The following is a 15,222-nucleotide window of genomic DNA, read 5'->3' on the forward strand; positions in this document are numbered from 1 at the left end:
AGCATGGGTAGGATTTATATTAGCAGAAAAGCAGTTATAGATGATATTCCAGCTGATAGTTCTATAGAAAAATGTTGATATCTTTTTTTATTATCAAGCATCAAAGAGACATCCTCAAGAAAATGGAACCAGGGGCGCCTGGGTGGCTCAGTCGTTAAGCGTCTGCCTTCGGCTCAGGTCATGATCCCAGCGTCCTGGGATGGAGCCCCGCATCGGGCTCCTTGCTCTGCGGGAAGCCTGCTTCTCCCTCTCCCACTCCCCCTGCTTGTGTTCCCTCTTTCGCTGTTTCTCTCTCCGTCAAATAAATAAAATCTTAAAAAAAAAAAAAAAAGAAAATGGAACCATTGTGCACTGTTGGTGGGAATATAAATTGGTGCAGCCACTGTGCAAAACAGTATGGAAATTCCTCAAAAAATTAAAAAGTAGAATTATGTTATGATCCAGCAATCTCACTACAGGGTATTAAACCAAAGAAAATTAAAACAGGATCTTGAATAAATATCTTCACCCCCATGTCCACTGCTGCATTGTTCACAGTAGCCCAAATATGGAAATAACCTCCATGTCCATCAATAGATGAGTGGATAAAGACGATGTAATCCCACTGTATATGTTTATCTTTACATCTATCTACCTATATCTATATAGATATATAATGGAATAGTATTCGGTCTTTAAAAAAGAAGAAAATCCTGACATTTGTGACAACACAGATGACATTGAGGGCATTATGTTAAATAAGATATCAGACAGAGAAAGAGAAATATTGTACAATATCACATAGGTGGAATCTAAAAGAGACAAATTAATAGAATCAGAGAGTAGAAATGTAGTTACCATGGCTGGAGAATGCAGGAAATGGGGAGATGTTGGTCAAATGGTACAAACTTCTAGTTACAAAATAAATGAATTCTAGAAAACTAAAGCATGGTGATTATAGTGAAAAATACTGTATTGTAAACTTGGAAGTTGCACAGAGAGCAGATTTTACATGTTCTTACCACTAAAAAGAAACGGCGATTATGTGATGTGAGGGAGGTGTTAGCAAAAGCTAAGATAGTAATGATTTTTCAAAATATAAATGTATCAAATTGCCAGGTTACACACTTTAAACTTATACAATGCCATATTATATTTCAATAAAACTGGAGGGAAAAAAAATGTATTCTCACAAACAGGAAAGGTGCCACTTACATGTCCTGTTTGTCTCCTTTCCTTTTCTTACCAATCTTGTTGGTATCAGACACAACTAATTACAGCTAAAATCACAGCTTTCCATGAAATTACAGGATTTAGAGCTTCAGCTAAACTGGCATCTTACACTCAATCAATTCAGGACATATGCTTTGTACCTCTGTCATGAGCTAGGTGCTGGTAATCAAAGCTGAATAGAACTCTTTGACCTTGAGCTGTTCACAATCCATGTGTGTGAGTGGCAAACAATAAGAACTGATGGTCAGTTCTTCATCAGTCCCATGAGGAAAGTTCTGGGAGAGCAGAGAGGATCAGTGGTTCTAGCTGCACTTGATCTGTGCTGCCCTTCCCAGAAGCCTGGCCCGTAAACTCAAGGGTTCATGGCTGGGTCTCTCCCATAAAACAATCCACTCTGTTCAGCATCTGGCCGCCCCAATGGACTCTCCCATTATAAACAACAAATGATTTTTTTTTTTTAAGATTTTATTTATTTATTTGACTGAGAGATAGACAGAAGAGCACAAGCAGAGGGAGTGGCAGAGGGAGAGGGAGAAGCAGGCTCTGCACTGAGCAGGGAACCCGATGCGGAACTCGATCCCAGGACCCTGAGATCATGACCCGAGCCGAAGGCAGACGCTTAACCATCTGAGCCACCCAGGCGCCCAACAAATGATTTTTTTTAACGTAAAAATATACCTATTAAATTATCTTTCAATAAAGCAAATTAAGAAGAGATGTCATGTAGCCACTAAGTTACAGCTGAGATTTATGAAGAAATCAATCTCACAAAATCTGAGATGCCAAGTCGCTCCAGAGCTGTGTTCCCTAAGAAAGAAGAGCTGATAGTCCCGACCACTGAAGGCTCACTGGATGTTTATTTAACCCCCAGAGTAAAGGTCAGTTTTGTGTGCTGAACTCCATTTTCTTGCATTTTATGCATGATTAAATGGTAATTAAGCTTTAATGAAAAGTGTTAGGCTGATTACAATTAGCATAATTGCACTAGTCAGTGCATGTTCTCATGTTTACATGCTGTGCTGAGCTGGCAGGACAATGGGCCTTTAATGGGGTTTGCATATCTTGTGAGCATCAACAACTCATTTCCTAGAGCAGAAAAGCTTGTCTTATGGTAAAGTGAAGTAAACACACACATAGGGAAGCGTGTGATCCATCCCCTACTGCATCAGTAGCCATTAAACACATGCAGACAACATGCGGAGTCAAGAATAAGCAATGACTATTTCCATACCCTCAGTAAACAGCAGTTCCTGGCCCAAGATTATCTTAGAGCAGGGAAAAAATGATCATGTTTTAGTGAAATAACAAAATTTATCAGATGACAGATTAAACTGTGTTCATTTTAAAAATGGGTATTAAGCTTTATAAAATAAAAATATTCTGCCTGGTTTCCAAATGGCATCAAGATATTAAGGAGTCAAGGATAAATAAATGTCTAAATAATTATAAAACATAAATGGTCAACAAAAATGCCTAATTTTTATTTCATCTGTATAATGTGTTCTTGAATAGTCAAAACGCAGTATATATTGGCCACTAAGCTTCCAATACTAAACATTATATAAAGATAATTTATCTCAACTGTCAACATTGGGTAAAAGCAAATCCAGAAGTGAAAGAATCTTGATATTAAAATTAGCATTTAAATATTTATTATTAAAATCTTCTATTAGAAGTTTTGAACAAACCTGAGTTAATGCAAAAGATACCATTTTCTGTAGTTGGCATGCAGTGTTTGTCATGCGATCAGAATCATCCTAATATTTTCAAGCATATTCAATTAGCAAATACTTTTTAGCCACTAATTATATATCATGTTGTAGAAATACAAACACAGTCTGCCCTCCAAGAACGTAGTCTAGTAACTGCAAATAGAGTACTCACTGTAAGCCCTGTAACAGATGCATGGGCGTTGGATTTGGAGACTGTTAAGCGACAAATGACTCATTCTGCTAAAGCAATCTTAAAAGGTGGCTATGGCTACACTGGGGTTCATTAAGCCAGCAGAGAGGAAGGGGTATGTATGTAAGTATGTAAAATGAACATACACCATATATGTGGGGTATATCGAGGAGGGTTGGTGTCCTGCTGGAGTGTAAGTTACAAGGACTTTGACAGGATGGAAGGCAGTGGTTGTGGGTGATATGGAAAATGTGGATTAGGGCACGTTTGCGTAGAAGATTTTATAGCCTTTATTTTTGGCAACAGGGAGAATCAGAAATGTGTCTTGCTGAGATGGGAAGAGGGTGGAGACTTCTGACCAGAAGTGAGGTGTCATCTGAGTTGCCCCATTAAAGACTGATCCTGCTTCCTGTGCTCAGGTAATTAATAAATGGTCAAGGGCAGAAGGGAGGAAGCCAGTTCGTAAACCATGATAACTCAGTCCAATCCTAGATGACTTCGACTGAGGTGGTAGGAGTACAGGTTGAGAGAACTGGTTGGAATTGGGGTTTTGAATACGGACCCTACTGAAACTGTTGCTGGATGATATGTGGGGTGTGAGACAAAGAGATTTGTAAAAACAAAGGCTTTGCCCTGAGCCACTATCAGAAGGGAGTTGACATTTGCCATGACAGGAAGGACTTTAAGAACATCAGGCTCAGACTGAGGGTTCTAGAGGGGAGGGGGGCGGGAGGATGGGTTAGCCTGGTGATGGGTATTGAGGAGGGCACGTTCTGCATGGAGCACTGGGTGTTATGCCCAAACAATGAATCATGGAACACTACATCTAAAACTAATGATGTAGAACCATGAGAGACTATGGACTCTGAGAAACAAACAGGGTTCTAGAGGGGAGGGGGGTGGGAGGATGGGTTAGCCTGGTGGTGGGTATTGAGGAGGGCATATTCTGCATGGAGCACTGGGTGTTATAAACAATGAATCATGGAACACTTCATCTAAAACTAATGATGTAACGTATGGTGATTAACATAACATAATAAAACAAAAAAAAGAAAGAACATCAGGCTCGGGGAAGGACTGGATGAGAAGTGCAGTTGAGTGTCATGTGTCAAGTTGCCTGCTCCGTATCTCCGCATCAAAGTGGACAGGAGTGCCAAGAAGGCAGTGGATGCTCAGGGGAGAGGTTTTGGGAGGTTGGCTGATAAAACCTGAGAAGTGAATGTTGGTAGAGAAGAAACACATGATGTCACCCTTGTGACATCCAGCCTTTACGGTTTGGGGGAAGGAAGGGAAAAAGCAGCAAAGGAGGCTGGAGTAGTGGAGCCACTGGACTCAGGAGGACTAAGAGAGAAAAGGAAGCCTGGTTGAAGAAGGTGTTTTGAGGACAGGGACACAGTCAAATAAAATTACAAAGTTCCAACTTCCTATGCAGTTATGTCCCTACAGGGCACAGCAGCACTGATGTCCAAGCCTTATGCTTCAAATTTAGTTAAAATCTGATGATTCAAATGTCTCTAAGAAAACCAATGTCCAAATAAATATTTTCCCTCCAATAATTCAGTGACACCTATAATTCTTAGCTCACATATTACTGGCATACTCTCAAGTTAAAATGGTTTACCAAGAAAGCTCTAATTTAATACTATTGAATAAATGGCACTTTTGCCTGGCAACAGTGGTCATACTTGAAGCATCAATTACATGAGGAAGGCATTCCGTTTCAGCTCCATCATTTTAAATCTTATTTTGAACTCATAGTGTTGTGCTAATACTTTAAATTTTAACATTAGCTTGACTTATGAATGGTAAAACAATCTAACCTGCATAAAGTACCTTTTCTTTCTTCTTTTACTTTTTTTTTTTTTTTTTTGCTGTCTCGAGATCTAGACACAAATACATGGACTTTTCCTTCCTCTTCCTTACAGAAGAGGAGCAAGTTCTTTTGGTTGGGAGGGGTAGGCTCTTTTGCAGATTTTGAGGAGACTCGGGCCTTTGGCTTGGAAAGATTCCAGCTTGAATTAGTTTTCTTGGTGGAGCCTCCAGTGAGGAAAGGAAGGCTCTGGAACTGCAAAGATGGAAACTGGCACATTGGTCATGGGTGTGGGTAGGTTGACCAGTTGTCCCAGTTCGCTGAGGCTGAAAGTGGTTCCTGGAACATGGGGGTGTCTGTTCTATAATCTGACTGAAGGGTTTCAGGAAACTTCTTTGCTAAAGTCAGACAAGTCCTGGACAAAATCTGACAAGTTAGTAACCCTAGACCTAAGAGTCAACTTTTCATCAAGTTCTCAGACACACAGAGGCTCGTGTCCCAGTGTCCCACTCCTATTGGTGTCCTGGAAGTGGCAGACTTTGCTGTGTGGTTCATGGAGCATCCTGGCTGTGGAGACGGCAGGACAACTGTCTGTGTTCCAGCCTGTGGTACACGGACAGAGCCGTGTGAGACAGATAAGTGTGGCTGCCAAGAGCAATGGCACCCAAACAGACCAGAACCATGTGGGGAGGCAAGAGTGGAGGTAACGACCAAGAGCAGAGAGGACCTAGTCCTTCCCTACTCACCCTACGGAATAATCCCTACTTCCCACACACTCCAAAACTGGGAGGGAGCTCTGCGAAGTCAGCTGACATAGGGCTTCTCAACTACCTTAATGCATGGGAGCTTGAACTGGATATAATTTCACTTAGAAAAATGAGAAATGGGATTTGTGTTAATAACGGAGAGAGTGGAACACACTCTTGACCATTTCATATGCTTGCCAATGTTGCTTATAGAATTGTATTATTCAGGATCCAACATAAAACATGCGGCACACTTCTAATAGGATTATTTTTTTTTTTAAAGATTTTATTTATTTATCTGACAGAGTGAGACACAGCAAGAGAGGGAACACAAGCAGGGGGATTGGGAGAGGGAGAAGCAGGCTCCCCGCTGAGCCAGGAGCCCGACGCGGGGCTCGATCCCAGGACCCTGGCATCATGACCTGAGCCGAAGGCAGACGCTTAATGACTGAGCCACCCAGGCGCCCCACTAATAGGATTATTTAAGAGGGTTTCTTTAAAAGGTTAATCCCAGGTAGAAGTGTGGTTACTGGGAATTGGTTATAAGAACTGGAAAAGAACATGGATGGACATGGCTTCTTGAGAAAAGCATTGAGCTCTGACTGACGGACATAGCCAACCTGGGGAAACCAGCAGGGAGGGAACAGGGTGTATGGGAACCATGACCCCATTTTGCTCCCTGTATCTCTCATGTCCCACCAGAGTTCCCCATTGGATGAATCCAAACAGTACAGAAGACCTAGTTCATTTCTAGGGTCAGAAAGTGCTTGAGAAATGGTAGAGAATAATCTAAAAAGGCAAAGGGAAAAAGTACAACACAGAATATAGAGTTTTAGAAATGCAAATGTCCTTAGAAATTGGTGCAGGATCTTCAATTCACAAATAAACCAATAAGGGCAGAGATAGAAGGTCAGTCACAAATCTTCAGAGGTTAAGATAGAAACCCACATTTCCCTACTCAGGGTCCAGGATAACCTTTTTTTTTTTTTAAAGATTTTATTTATTTATGAGAGAGAGAGAGAGAAACAGCATGAGAAGGGAAAGGGTCAGAGGGAGAAGCAGACTCCCCACTGAGCAGGGAGTCTGATGCGGGACTCGATCCCGGGACCCCGAGATCATGACCTGAGCCGAGGGCAGACGCTTAACCAACTGAGCCACCCAGGCGCCCGGATAAACTTTTCTAAATTATGCCAAAGTTTTTGTATCTTTTTTTTCCCCCTTTTTGTAGAGTTTTAAAGACAACCTTGCAGAAACCCATTCACAAAAGAGCCTCAGAGTCAGCAGTATATTTTTGCCCCTAACATGGAATTTTCCAAAGCATACCAGACTCCGGACTTATTAGCCAGAAATGGGGAGGGAAAGTTCTTGTACAAGGTCTTGTCAAACCTTATGAAATTGCCAATTGTCAAATATTTTTACCTACAAAGATGACAATTTCACATGGTTCAAACTAGAACATTTGGAATACTGAATTTAAAAAAAATTAAGCAAGTTTCATTTCTGTAGGGATTTTAATGGATATGTTCATGTTGATCATTTCTTAAACATCAAGGTATTAATCATATGAGGAGAATCAAAATATCTATGATTCTCAAATAACTGTAATAAAGGGCCTTTAAAAAAAAACAAAGTAGGAAGCTGTCTTTTGAAGAGAGGGAAATCATGAAGGAACATAGAAAAATAAGTGGTTTCTGGGTTCTGTAAGAATTTAAAAAAAGGGAAAATTTTTAAAAGGCCAGTAACAAAACTATACACCCCGTTTCTCTACAATCCAGCAATCATGCTCCTTGGTATTTGCCCAAATGAACTGAAAACTTACATTCACACAAAATCCTGCACAAGAATGTTTATAGCAGTTTTATTCACAACTGTTAAAACCTGTAAGTAACCAAGATGCCCTTCAGTAGGTGAATGGATAAATAAACTGTGGTCCATCCGGACAATGAAATATTTTCCATCACTAAAAAGAAGTGAGTTATCCATCACTAAAAAGAGGTGAAAAGACACGGAGGAACCTTAAATGCATATCACCAAGTAAAAGAAGCCAGTCTGAAAAAGCTACATACTATGTGACTTCAACTCTATGACATTCTGAGAAAAGCAAAACTCTGGAGACAGTACGTGGATCTGTGATTGCCAGGGGTTGAGGGTACAGGGGAGGGATGAACAGTCAAAACATAGAGGATTTTTAGGCAGTGAAACTACTCTGTATGATACTATAATGGTGGACGCATGTCATTATACATTTTTCTAAACCCACAGAATGTCAACTGCCAAGAGTGAACCCCAATGTGAACTATGGCTCTGGGTGATGATGTCATGTCACCATCAATTACAGCAAATGCACCATCTGGTGGGGAAGCTGATAGTGGGGGATGCTGTGCGTGGGGGGGAGGGCAGATGGGAAATCTCTGTGCCTTCCTTTCAATTTTGCTGTGAACCTAAACCTGCTCTAAATAATTATCTATTTAAAAAAATAATAATAAAGGCCAGGAAAGGATATAATGGGTAGGAGAGAGAAACAAACACAACCTCAGAGTGTTGCCAACTTTTTTGTTTTGCCAAATAAGGACAGTAAATCAGGACATTCACCAGGACAGTAAATTTACCAGGACAGTAAATCACACATCTACTATCTACTCACCACCATTTCTGAAGATAAAAAGAGCAAAAATCTTGGAATAAAGGGACGTTTTCCCCCAAACCAAGTTAGCTGGAACAAACTCATCTCAAATATTTTTACCATAGACCAGTGAAAAATTTAGCACATGTTTGCAAATTACTGAGCTGGAAGCACAATGAAACCAGAGATAAAAAATTGTGCAGACGATAATCTCATTTTTATTAGCAACCTTTTAAAGCATTAAACTGCACTAAGTCCATTTTCTTACGTAAATCCTAAATACGGCTCACCAGTGACCTGCCAAGAGATAGTTGAGTCAGAATGTGTTTATGTGCAAATTTCACTAGTTTTATGACCATGGCTGACCCTGCACACCACTGAATTATATGACATCTCTATATGGTGCAATGTGAAGGGTACTCAGAGGATGAGCTCCCACAAAATATCTCCACTCCTTCCTTCTTGGGAAACTGCTCATTAAAAAATGGGCCAGACAGCAAAGGTGGAACCTCTCCTTCAGGGGGTAAGAGCTCCAATGTGCAAATGAGGGGTCCCGTGGGCGATCCTGTAGGGATTACTCCATCATGTGAACTACTTGAAACCTCAGCCCAAAGGAGGGGGAAATGCAGGGCACGTCTCTGCAGGGTAGTTGATGGTAGACACTCCGTGTGGCTGATTAGCAGCTCCACTGCACAAAGACTTCATAGCACTGAGTGGGGTAATTAGGGGGCCTGGCGATGGTGCAGGTTTGTGGGGGCACCGGAGACAAACTTCACATTCAGGTAGAGACCCACATCTGTCTTGGGCCCACATTTTGCTAGTTAACTGAAGCCTTTAAAATTATACGTCTATGTTTTCATATAACCAAGGAGATGCATTATCTCAGCCTACCTGATCACGGACAGCACGTCTGAAAACGAACCTTTCTCTTGATCTGCATTTCCCGAATGTCACATTATGCTCAAAAGAAATGACCTCCATGAAGGGGGAGGCCTAAGAACACACAGGTGCCCAGCAGACAAACGAGACCACAGCCGCCACCTACTTGAGAACTGAATGGAGAAGCCCGACTTGCTGATGAAGAAGTCACTGTCGAACTGCAGGGTGAGCGAGCTGAAGGTGCTGTGGATGTCCTCGGGGAGCATGGAGCCGCTCCACTCCTTGAGCAGGATGTCGCTGTCCACCGGGCCGTCCCACACCTTCAGGATGTCGTGGGCCGTCTCTGTGTCGAACACGATGAAGTGCAGGCTGTGGGAGAGAGCACAGCTTGTACGCTTACTCACAAGAGGGCTCCCCACGCCACCAGAGCACCGTGAGCACAAACGTGAACGCACACGCGCTCATGGCGTCCGGCCAAACCCCACCGAAGCGTGCCTTGTGCTACCTGCCAAAGAGGGAGGAGGCGATCAAGCCTCTGAGACACCATTCCCCGGTGCAAGTGAGAATTACGGCTGCCTGTGCAGGATACAGGGCCTGCCGAGCTCTGTGCTGAGCTCTGTCTTTAGGGACCCAAACAACTCCTTTTGAGATTGCCCGTTCGTTGTATAATTGAAAGCTTTCTCAGGCTCCCAAACCAAAGGTGAGTTTGACATCACTTGGTCTCAAGCCAATCCAAGTCCGGTTTTTAGGCGGGGTCCGTGTGGTTCTCGAAGTGCCCCACTGGGTGGCAGCATGCGTGCCAAGAGAAACAGCCTTGCAAAGGCGGTGTCCGGCTCAAGGATCTGGTACTTCTACCTGAACCCTCTGATCTCGGCTGCGTTTCTTTCATCGAGTTTATTTTCAGAAAGGTACATTACTTGGAATACCAACACAAAGGCAGAACTGTCATATGAACTCCCTTCTTGATAACATTTTAATCTACTTCGATCAGATTCAGAGACCCTTTCCAGAGCGACGCGAACGTCTCTGCGTCTGGAAAGCTCGCTCGTGGAGGCGGAGGCGCGGCTGGGGTGTGGGCGCGTCCCGGGTGTGCGCCCCTCACATGCCAGTTTCCTGACCGCCTCGCTTTCCAGTTTCTCCTCCACTGCTTATTGCACAAAGTCGTCAGGGAAGTGATAGAAATCATAATAAATGACCTAGGAAAAACAGGACATGGATCCCAATAATTTCTTCTGTGCACACTATGTGTTCCAAGAAAGTACCTATCTCACCTCGCAGGAAGTATGAGCTGTGCGGCCTATTTTTAAAACGTTTCGCGTGAAATGCGTTTCATAAGGAAAGGACGGGAGGCAGCGCCCTGTGCCCACCACCCCCCACGCTCACGTGCGGCCCCACGAGCTTCGGATCTTTAAAAATAAAATCTTATAGACACAGCCACACTGCCCTTCCTTCCACTTATTCATCTGTTCTTCCTCTCGATCCACGTTCTCAAATGTTCACGGATCGTGTTCCCATTTACATTTCTGTAATTTTCATTGCCGTCTGCATATATATCCCCAGGCAATACATAGACCTAATTTGTACATTTAACACTACTTGCATAAGAGATGTCATTTTGGCGTTGTCTGCGCTCCTACCATGCTCAAGTTGCTTTTTACATTCAGCATGACGTGAAAGCTAGTGACTTCCTCACTAATTTACCACCCCAAGTCCAAACTTCATTGTCTTGTCAATTCTTCACAAATTTCTTATCTCCTTGTACAAAAACTGTAAAAAGTGCCTGCTCTAGGCAGTTCTTTGAGTCTCACAATTCCAGTGGGGTTTCTGTACATGTGAATTAAATGTGGTTTTTCTCCTGTTCATCTGCCTTATGTCCGTTTCATTATGAGACCAGCCCAAGGAGCTACAAGGGAAGAAGGGGAGTGTTTTCCTCCCCTACATTACTTTTTTGCTATACATTTCTATTTCTATCCCATTTTGGTCGGCATATGGGGCATAAAAGATAGTGATCCTGTATATTTATCTACAGTTTGTTCCCAGTATGTGATCATGTTTATGTTTCATATTTACTTGAACAGAATGTGCAGGTTCTAATCAGAAGTTGAATATCTTTTAAAAATAAGTCCAATAATTGCATGGCTCAAATCTTCTATAAGCTTACTAATTTGTTATCTGTTTGATCTAAGGATCATAAAGAGTTATAAGAAGTGTACTGTGCAGTTTCCAATGTCTCCATATAATTCAGTCATGTGTGTATTTAATTATGTTCTTTGCTGAATAAAAGTTCCTAACTGTCATATATTCCTGGTGAATATATACCCCTAAACAAAATATGATCCTATTTTGTGTGTTAATTTTAATTGCATAACAGATATCTGTAGTAAGGAATGGAGATAGTTTGAGTATAGAATTCCAGATCAATGTTTATTTTCCTTTAGTTCTTCAAAGATCTCCTTTTAGTCTGTATTAAAAAGATGTCTTTTATCTATAAAAAGATGTCTTTTATTAGGCTAATTAATATATGTCTTTCTTAAGTTTTTTTAAGACTTTTTATTTATTTATTTGACAGAGAGAGAGAGAGTACAAGCAGGAGTAGCAGGGAGAGGGAGAAGCTCCTTGCTCAGCTCCCCACTGAGCAAGGAGACAGATGTGGGGCTCTATCCCAGGGTCCTGGGATCATGACCTGAGCCAAAGGCAGTTGCTTAACCAACTGAGCCACCCAGGTGCCCCTATGCCTTTCTTTCTTTGGCTGTTTGCCTTTGGTGTCCTTCAGTCTTACTAGAATGTGTCTAGGTGTTCACTGATATTCACTAATGCTACTTGGGACACATTATGCTTATTAAATGCAAAATTCACACTGTCTATCAATTCCAGAATTTAAGGTGATATAGGGAATAACTATCACTGTAGAATTATGAACTACTTATGTAACCATCACTTAGAATTACTTTTATACTGTGTGCTTGTAGTACTTTTTGATAAAAATAAAAATTAATGAAGAAAAGGAGAAAACTAATTTAAGTAATTTCTCTGGGTATAAATCTGGCAATACACTTTGAACTATGTATGAAATTGTTTTCTAGAAAATACAGATTATCAAAATTGACTCCAGGAGCTCAATATAGACAAACATATAGAAATACACATCCTATATTTATCAAAATATTTAAATTGGTGATAATTTGAAAATAGGATAAACGGTCAACAACAAAGGAATTAAAAGTTCAGTAAATATTGATATATTGGTCTATCTATCTATCTACCTACCTATCTATCAAGAGAGAGAAGTCCATAAAATATAGCTGAGTGAAAAAGAATAAAAAAGTATGAAACACTATGATTTTTAATTACCCTGAATAAATAATTTTATTTATTAATTCAAATAATTTTCCTATAGATTTTAGGGAAATTTTCTAACATTAGATGGTAAAATTTAATATTTATTATTTTTTCCATCATGGAGATATTTTGTATAATTAAAATATATTTACTGAAGTAAAGAACAGTTAAGAGTTTAGTCCCTGAGACTGGGAATAGAACAGTGAGGCCCAATATCACCACTTCTGATTAACATTATTCTGGAGATTGTAGCCATTACAATAAGACAAGCAAAAGCATTAACTCTTGGGAAAAAGAAAATAAACTCTTATTACTGTAGATAGCATGACTGTATGCATAGAGAAAACTTGAAAACCTACAAACTCTTAGAATTAATAAGAGAATTTATAAGGGATAAACACAAAAATATACGTTGTTTTCATCTAGCAGCCACAAATGCAAAATGACATAAAATACTATTTACGTTAATATAAAAAAATCCTGTAGGTGGGAATAATTCCAACAAAAGATGTGCAAGCCCTCCACACAGAAAACTGCAAAGCATTATCAAAACAAGTTATATAGGATCTAAATAAATAAATATTCCAAGCACCATGTTAGGGATCAGACAATTTAATACTATAAATCATGTAAGTTTTTCCCTAAATTGATCTATTGATACAATGTGATTCTAATCAGTCCTAGAAATTTATTTTGTAGAATGTAACAAGTCTTTCTAAAATGAATATGGAAATGCAAAAGGGTAAGAATAGTTATAGCAATCTATATTACAAAGAAAAAAGCTGGAGGATTATAGTACCTGTTAGCAAGATTTATTAAAAAATAATTAAGTAATTAAGATAGAAAAATATATATCTGTATAGATCTGGTTTATGATAAAGATTGCACTGTAACATGCAATGAAGAAAGATTGACTTTCACTAATGACAACAGCAATAATAAAATACCTGAATATTCTTCATACACACACAAAAGTCTATTCCAGATGAAATAGAGACATAAATATGGAAGGTAAAGTAAATCTGCAAGAAAACCTAAGATAATATTTTTATAACTTCAGAGATGCAGAATTTCTTAATCTGGACCCCAAAATACTAACAACTACAAAAAACATTTGACATAACACAATTTAAATACAGGTAAGAAACCCACTAACTATAAAAGAAAAATGAATGAAAATAAATTTGACTCATTGAAATTAAGACCCATGTTTATCAAAAGACATTATGACACCAAAAGACTGACCATAGAGTATAAGGGTAAGTGTTAAACATATAATTAGCAAATAATTGCATTCAGGATTTATAAAAACTATACACACATCAAAAAGTAAAAGAGGCATTCTGGTACAGGAAAAAAAAGGGGACAAAAGACTTCAACTGGCAATTCATAAAAGAGGATATTCAAAAGGCCAATAAACAAAAAAGTGTTATCCTTGATAAGAGAAATGCAAATTAAAACTACTATGTACCCACTAGAATGGCTAAAATGAAAAAGATAGTCAATGCCAAGTATAGTTGGAAGGTGGAAAACCTGGAAATCTTATCTACATGGTGATGGGAGTAAAGTCAGCTATGACCACTTTGGAAGATCCTTTGGCAGAATCTACCAAGGCTGAGTATAGAACTTGCCATTTCTCAGACATTCTAGTCCTAGGTATGCATCCAAAAGGAAAACATGGATGAATTCACCAAATAATACATGAAAGCATATTCAACATGGCAATCCAAACCAGACAAAGACAATCCATACATCCATCAATACCCAGAATGAATAAATAAGTTATGGTATATTAATGCAATGGAATAATCTAGCTATATCAGTGTGAGTGAAGGTTGAAGAAATAAAGATACAACACCAATCACACTGCATAATTCAATTTTATATAATGTTCAAATTAGGCAAGACTTATCTGAAGGCCATAGTGATTATCCTTGAGAATGAATTATTCAAAAGGAGCTCAAGGGGCACATGTTGTGTCTTGGTGATGCTCTATTTCTTTATCTGGTTGCTGGTTACATGGGGTGTTACTTTGTGAACAAGCCATACACTGACACTTTGTGCTGTTTCAGGCATGTATGTTATATGTTAATGAGAAGCTTCCACAGACAACCAACCATGAACCTTGGTGCTGTGAAATTTGCCAATTTGGAAAATGTCTCATGACTCCAACAACAAATATGATCTAGCAAAATTTAAACACAAATAAAGTAACAGCCATTTAATATAAAAGAAATAGTAAAAGTCAATATGCCAGACACTATACCACTGGCAGGGAATATTTAAAAATCAAATAAAATGTAGTATCATACTTAAAAAACTCACACTTATTTCAGACACAAGCACATGAAAAAACAAACAAACAAAAAAACATACACATTGCAATGCACAGCATCACAAGCTCCAATAGGTGTAAATAAAGCTTTAGGTCAGCATAGAAGGGCATGTGTCCATTTCTGCCTCAAGATGTCCAGGAGGGGTCTTGTCAGGCAGAGATTAATAAGGAAGGAAATTCAAGTAAAGGCAGACAGACAGAAATGAGTAAACACATAAATACATAGATGTCAAAAATGTAAAAAATAAAAGCTGCAAATAAATATAACAAATAAAATGTAGAGACTTTTTTTCCCCTGCTAAACTGACAAAGTTTAAAAGACTTTGTTGGGTTTTGGTGAAAATGTGGAGACTCTTCTTTTACATACACTGTTTGG

At 39.6% G+C, this 15,222-nt stretch overlaps 1 protein-coding gene across 1 annotated transcript in view; it reads right to left on the reverse strand.

The window, feature by feature from the left end:
* The window catches only part of CSMD1 (CUB and Sushi multiple domains 1), a 347,261-nt gene that overhangs the window by 247,921 nt on the left and 84,118 nt on the right, over positions 1–15,222 (reverse strand). Inside the window, exon 14 of the mRNA XM_081812881.1 lies at positions 9,339–9,541. Within this exon, the coding sequence (XP_081669007.1) occupies positions 9,339–9,541 (203 nt within the window). The remainder of the gene's footprint in view (positions 1–9,338; positions 9,542–15,222) is intronic.

The sequence above is a fragment of the Leptonychotes weddellii genome, chromosome 2 (genome assembly GCF_054177405.1).
Source record: "Leptonychotes weddellii isolate Sample4059 chromosome 2, ASM5417740v2, whole genome shotgun sequence".
Classification (NCBI taxonomy): domain Eukaryota; kingdom Metazoa; phylum Chordata; class Mammalia; order Carnivora; family Phocidae; genus Leptonychotes; species Leptonychotes weddellii.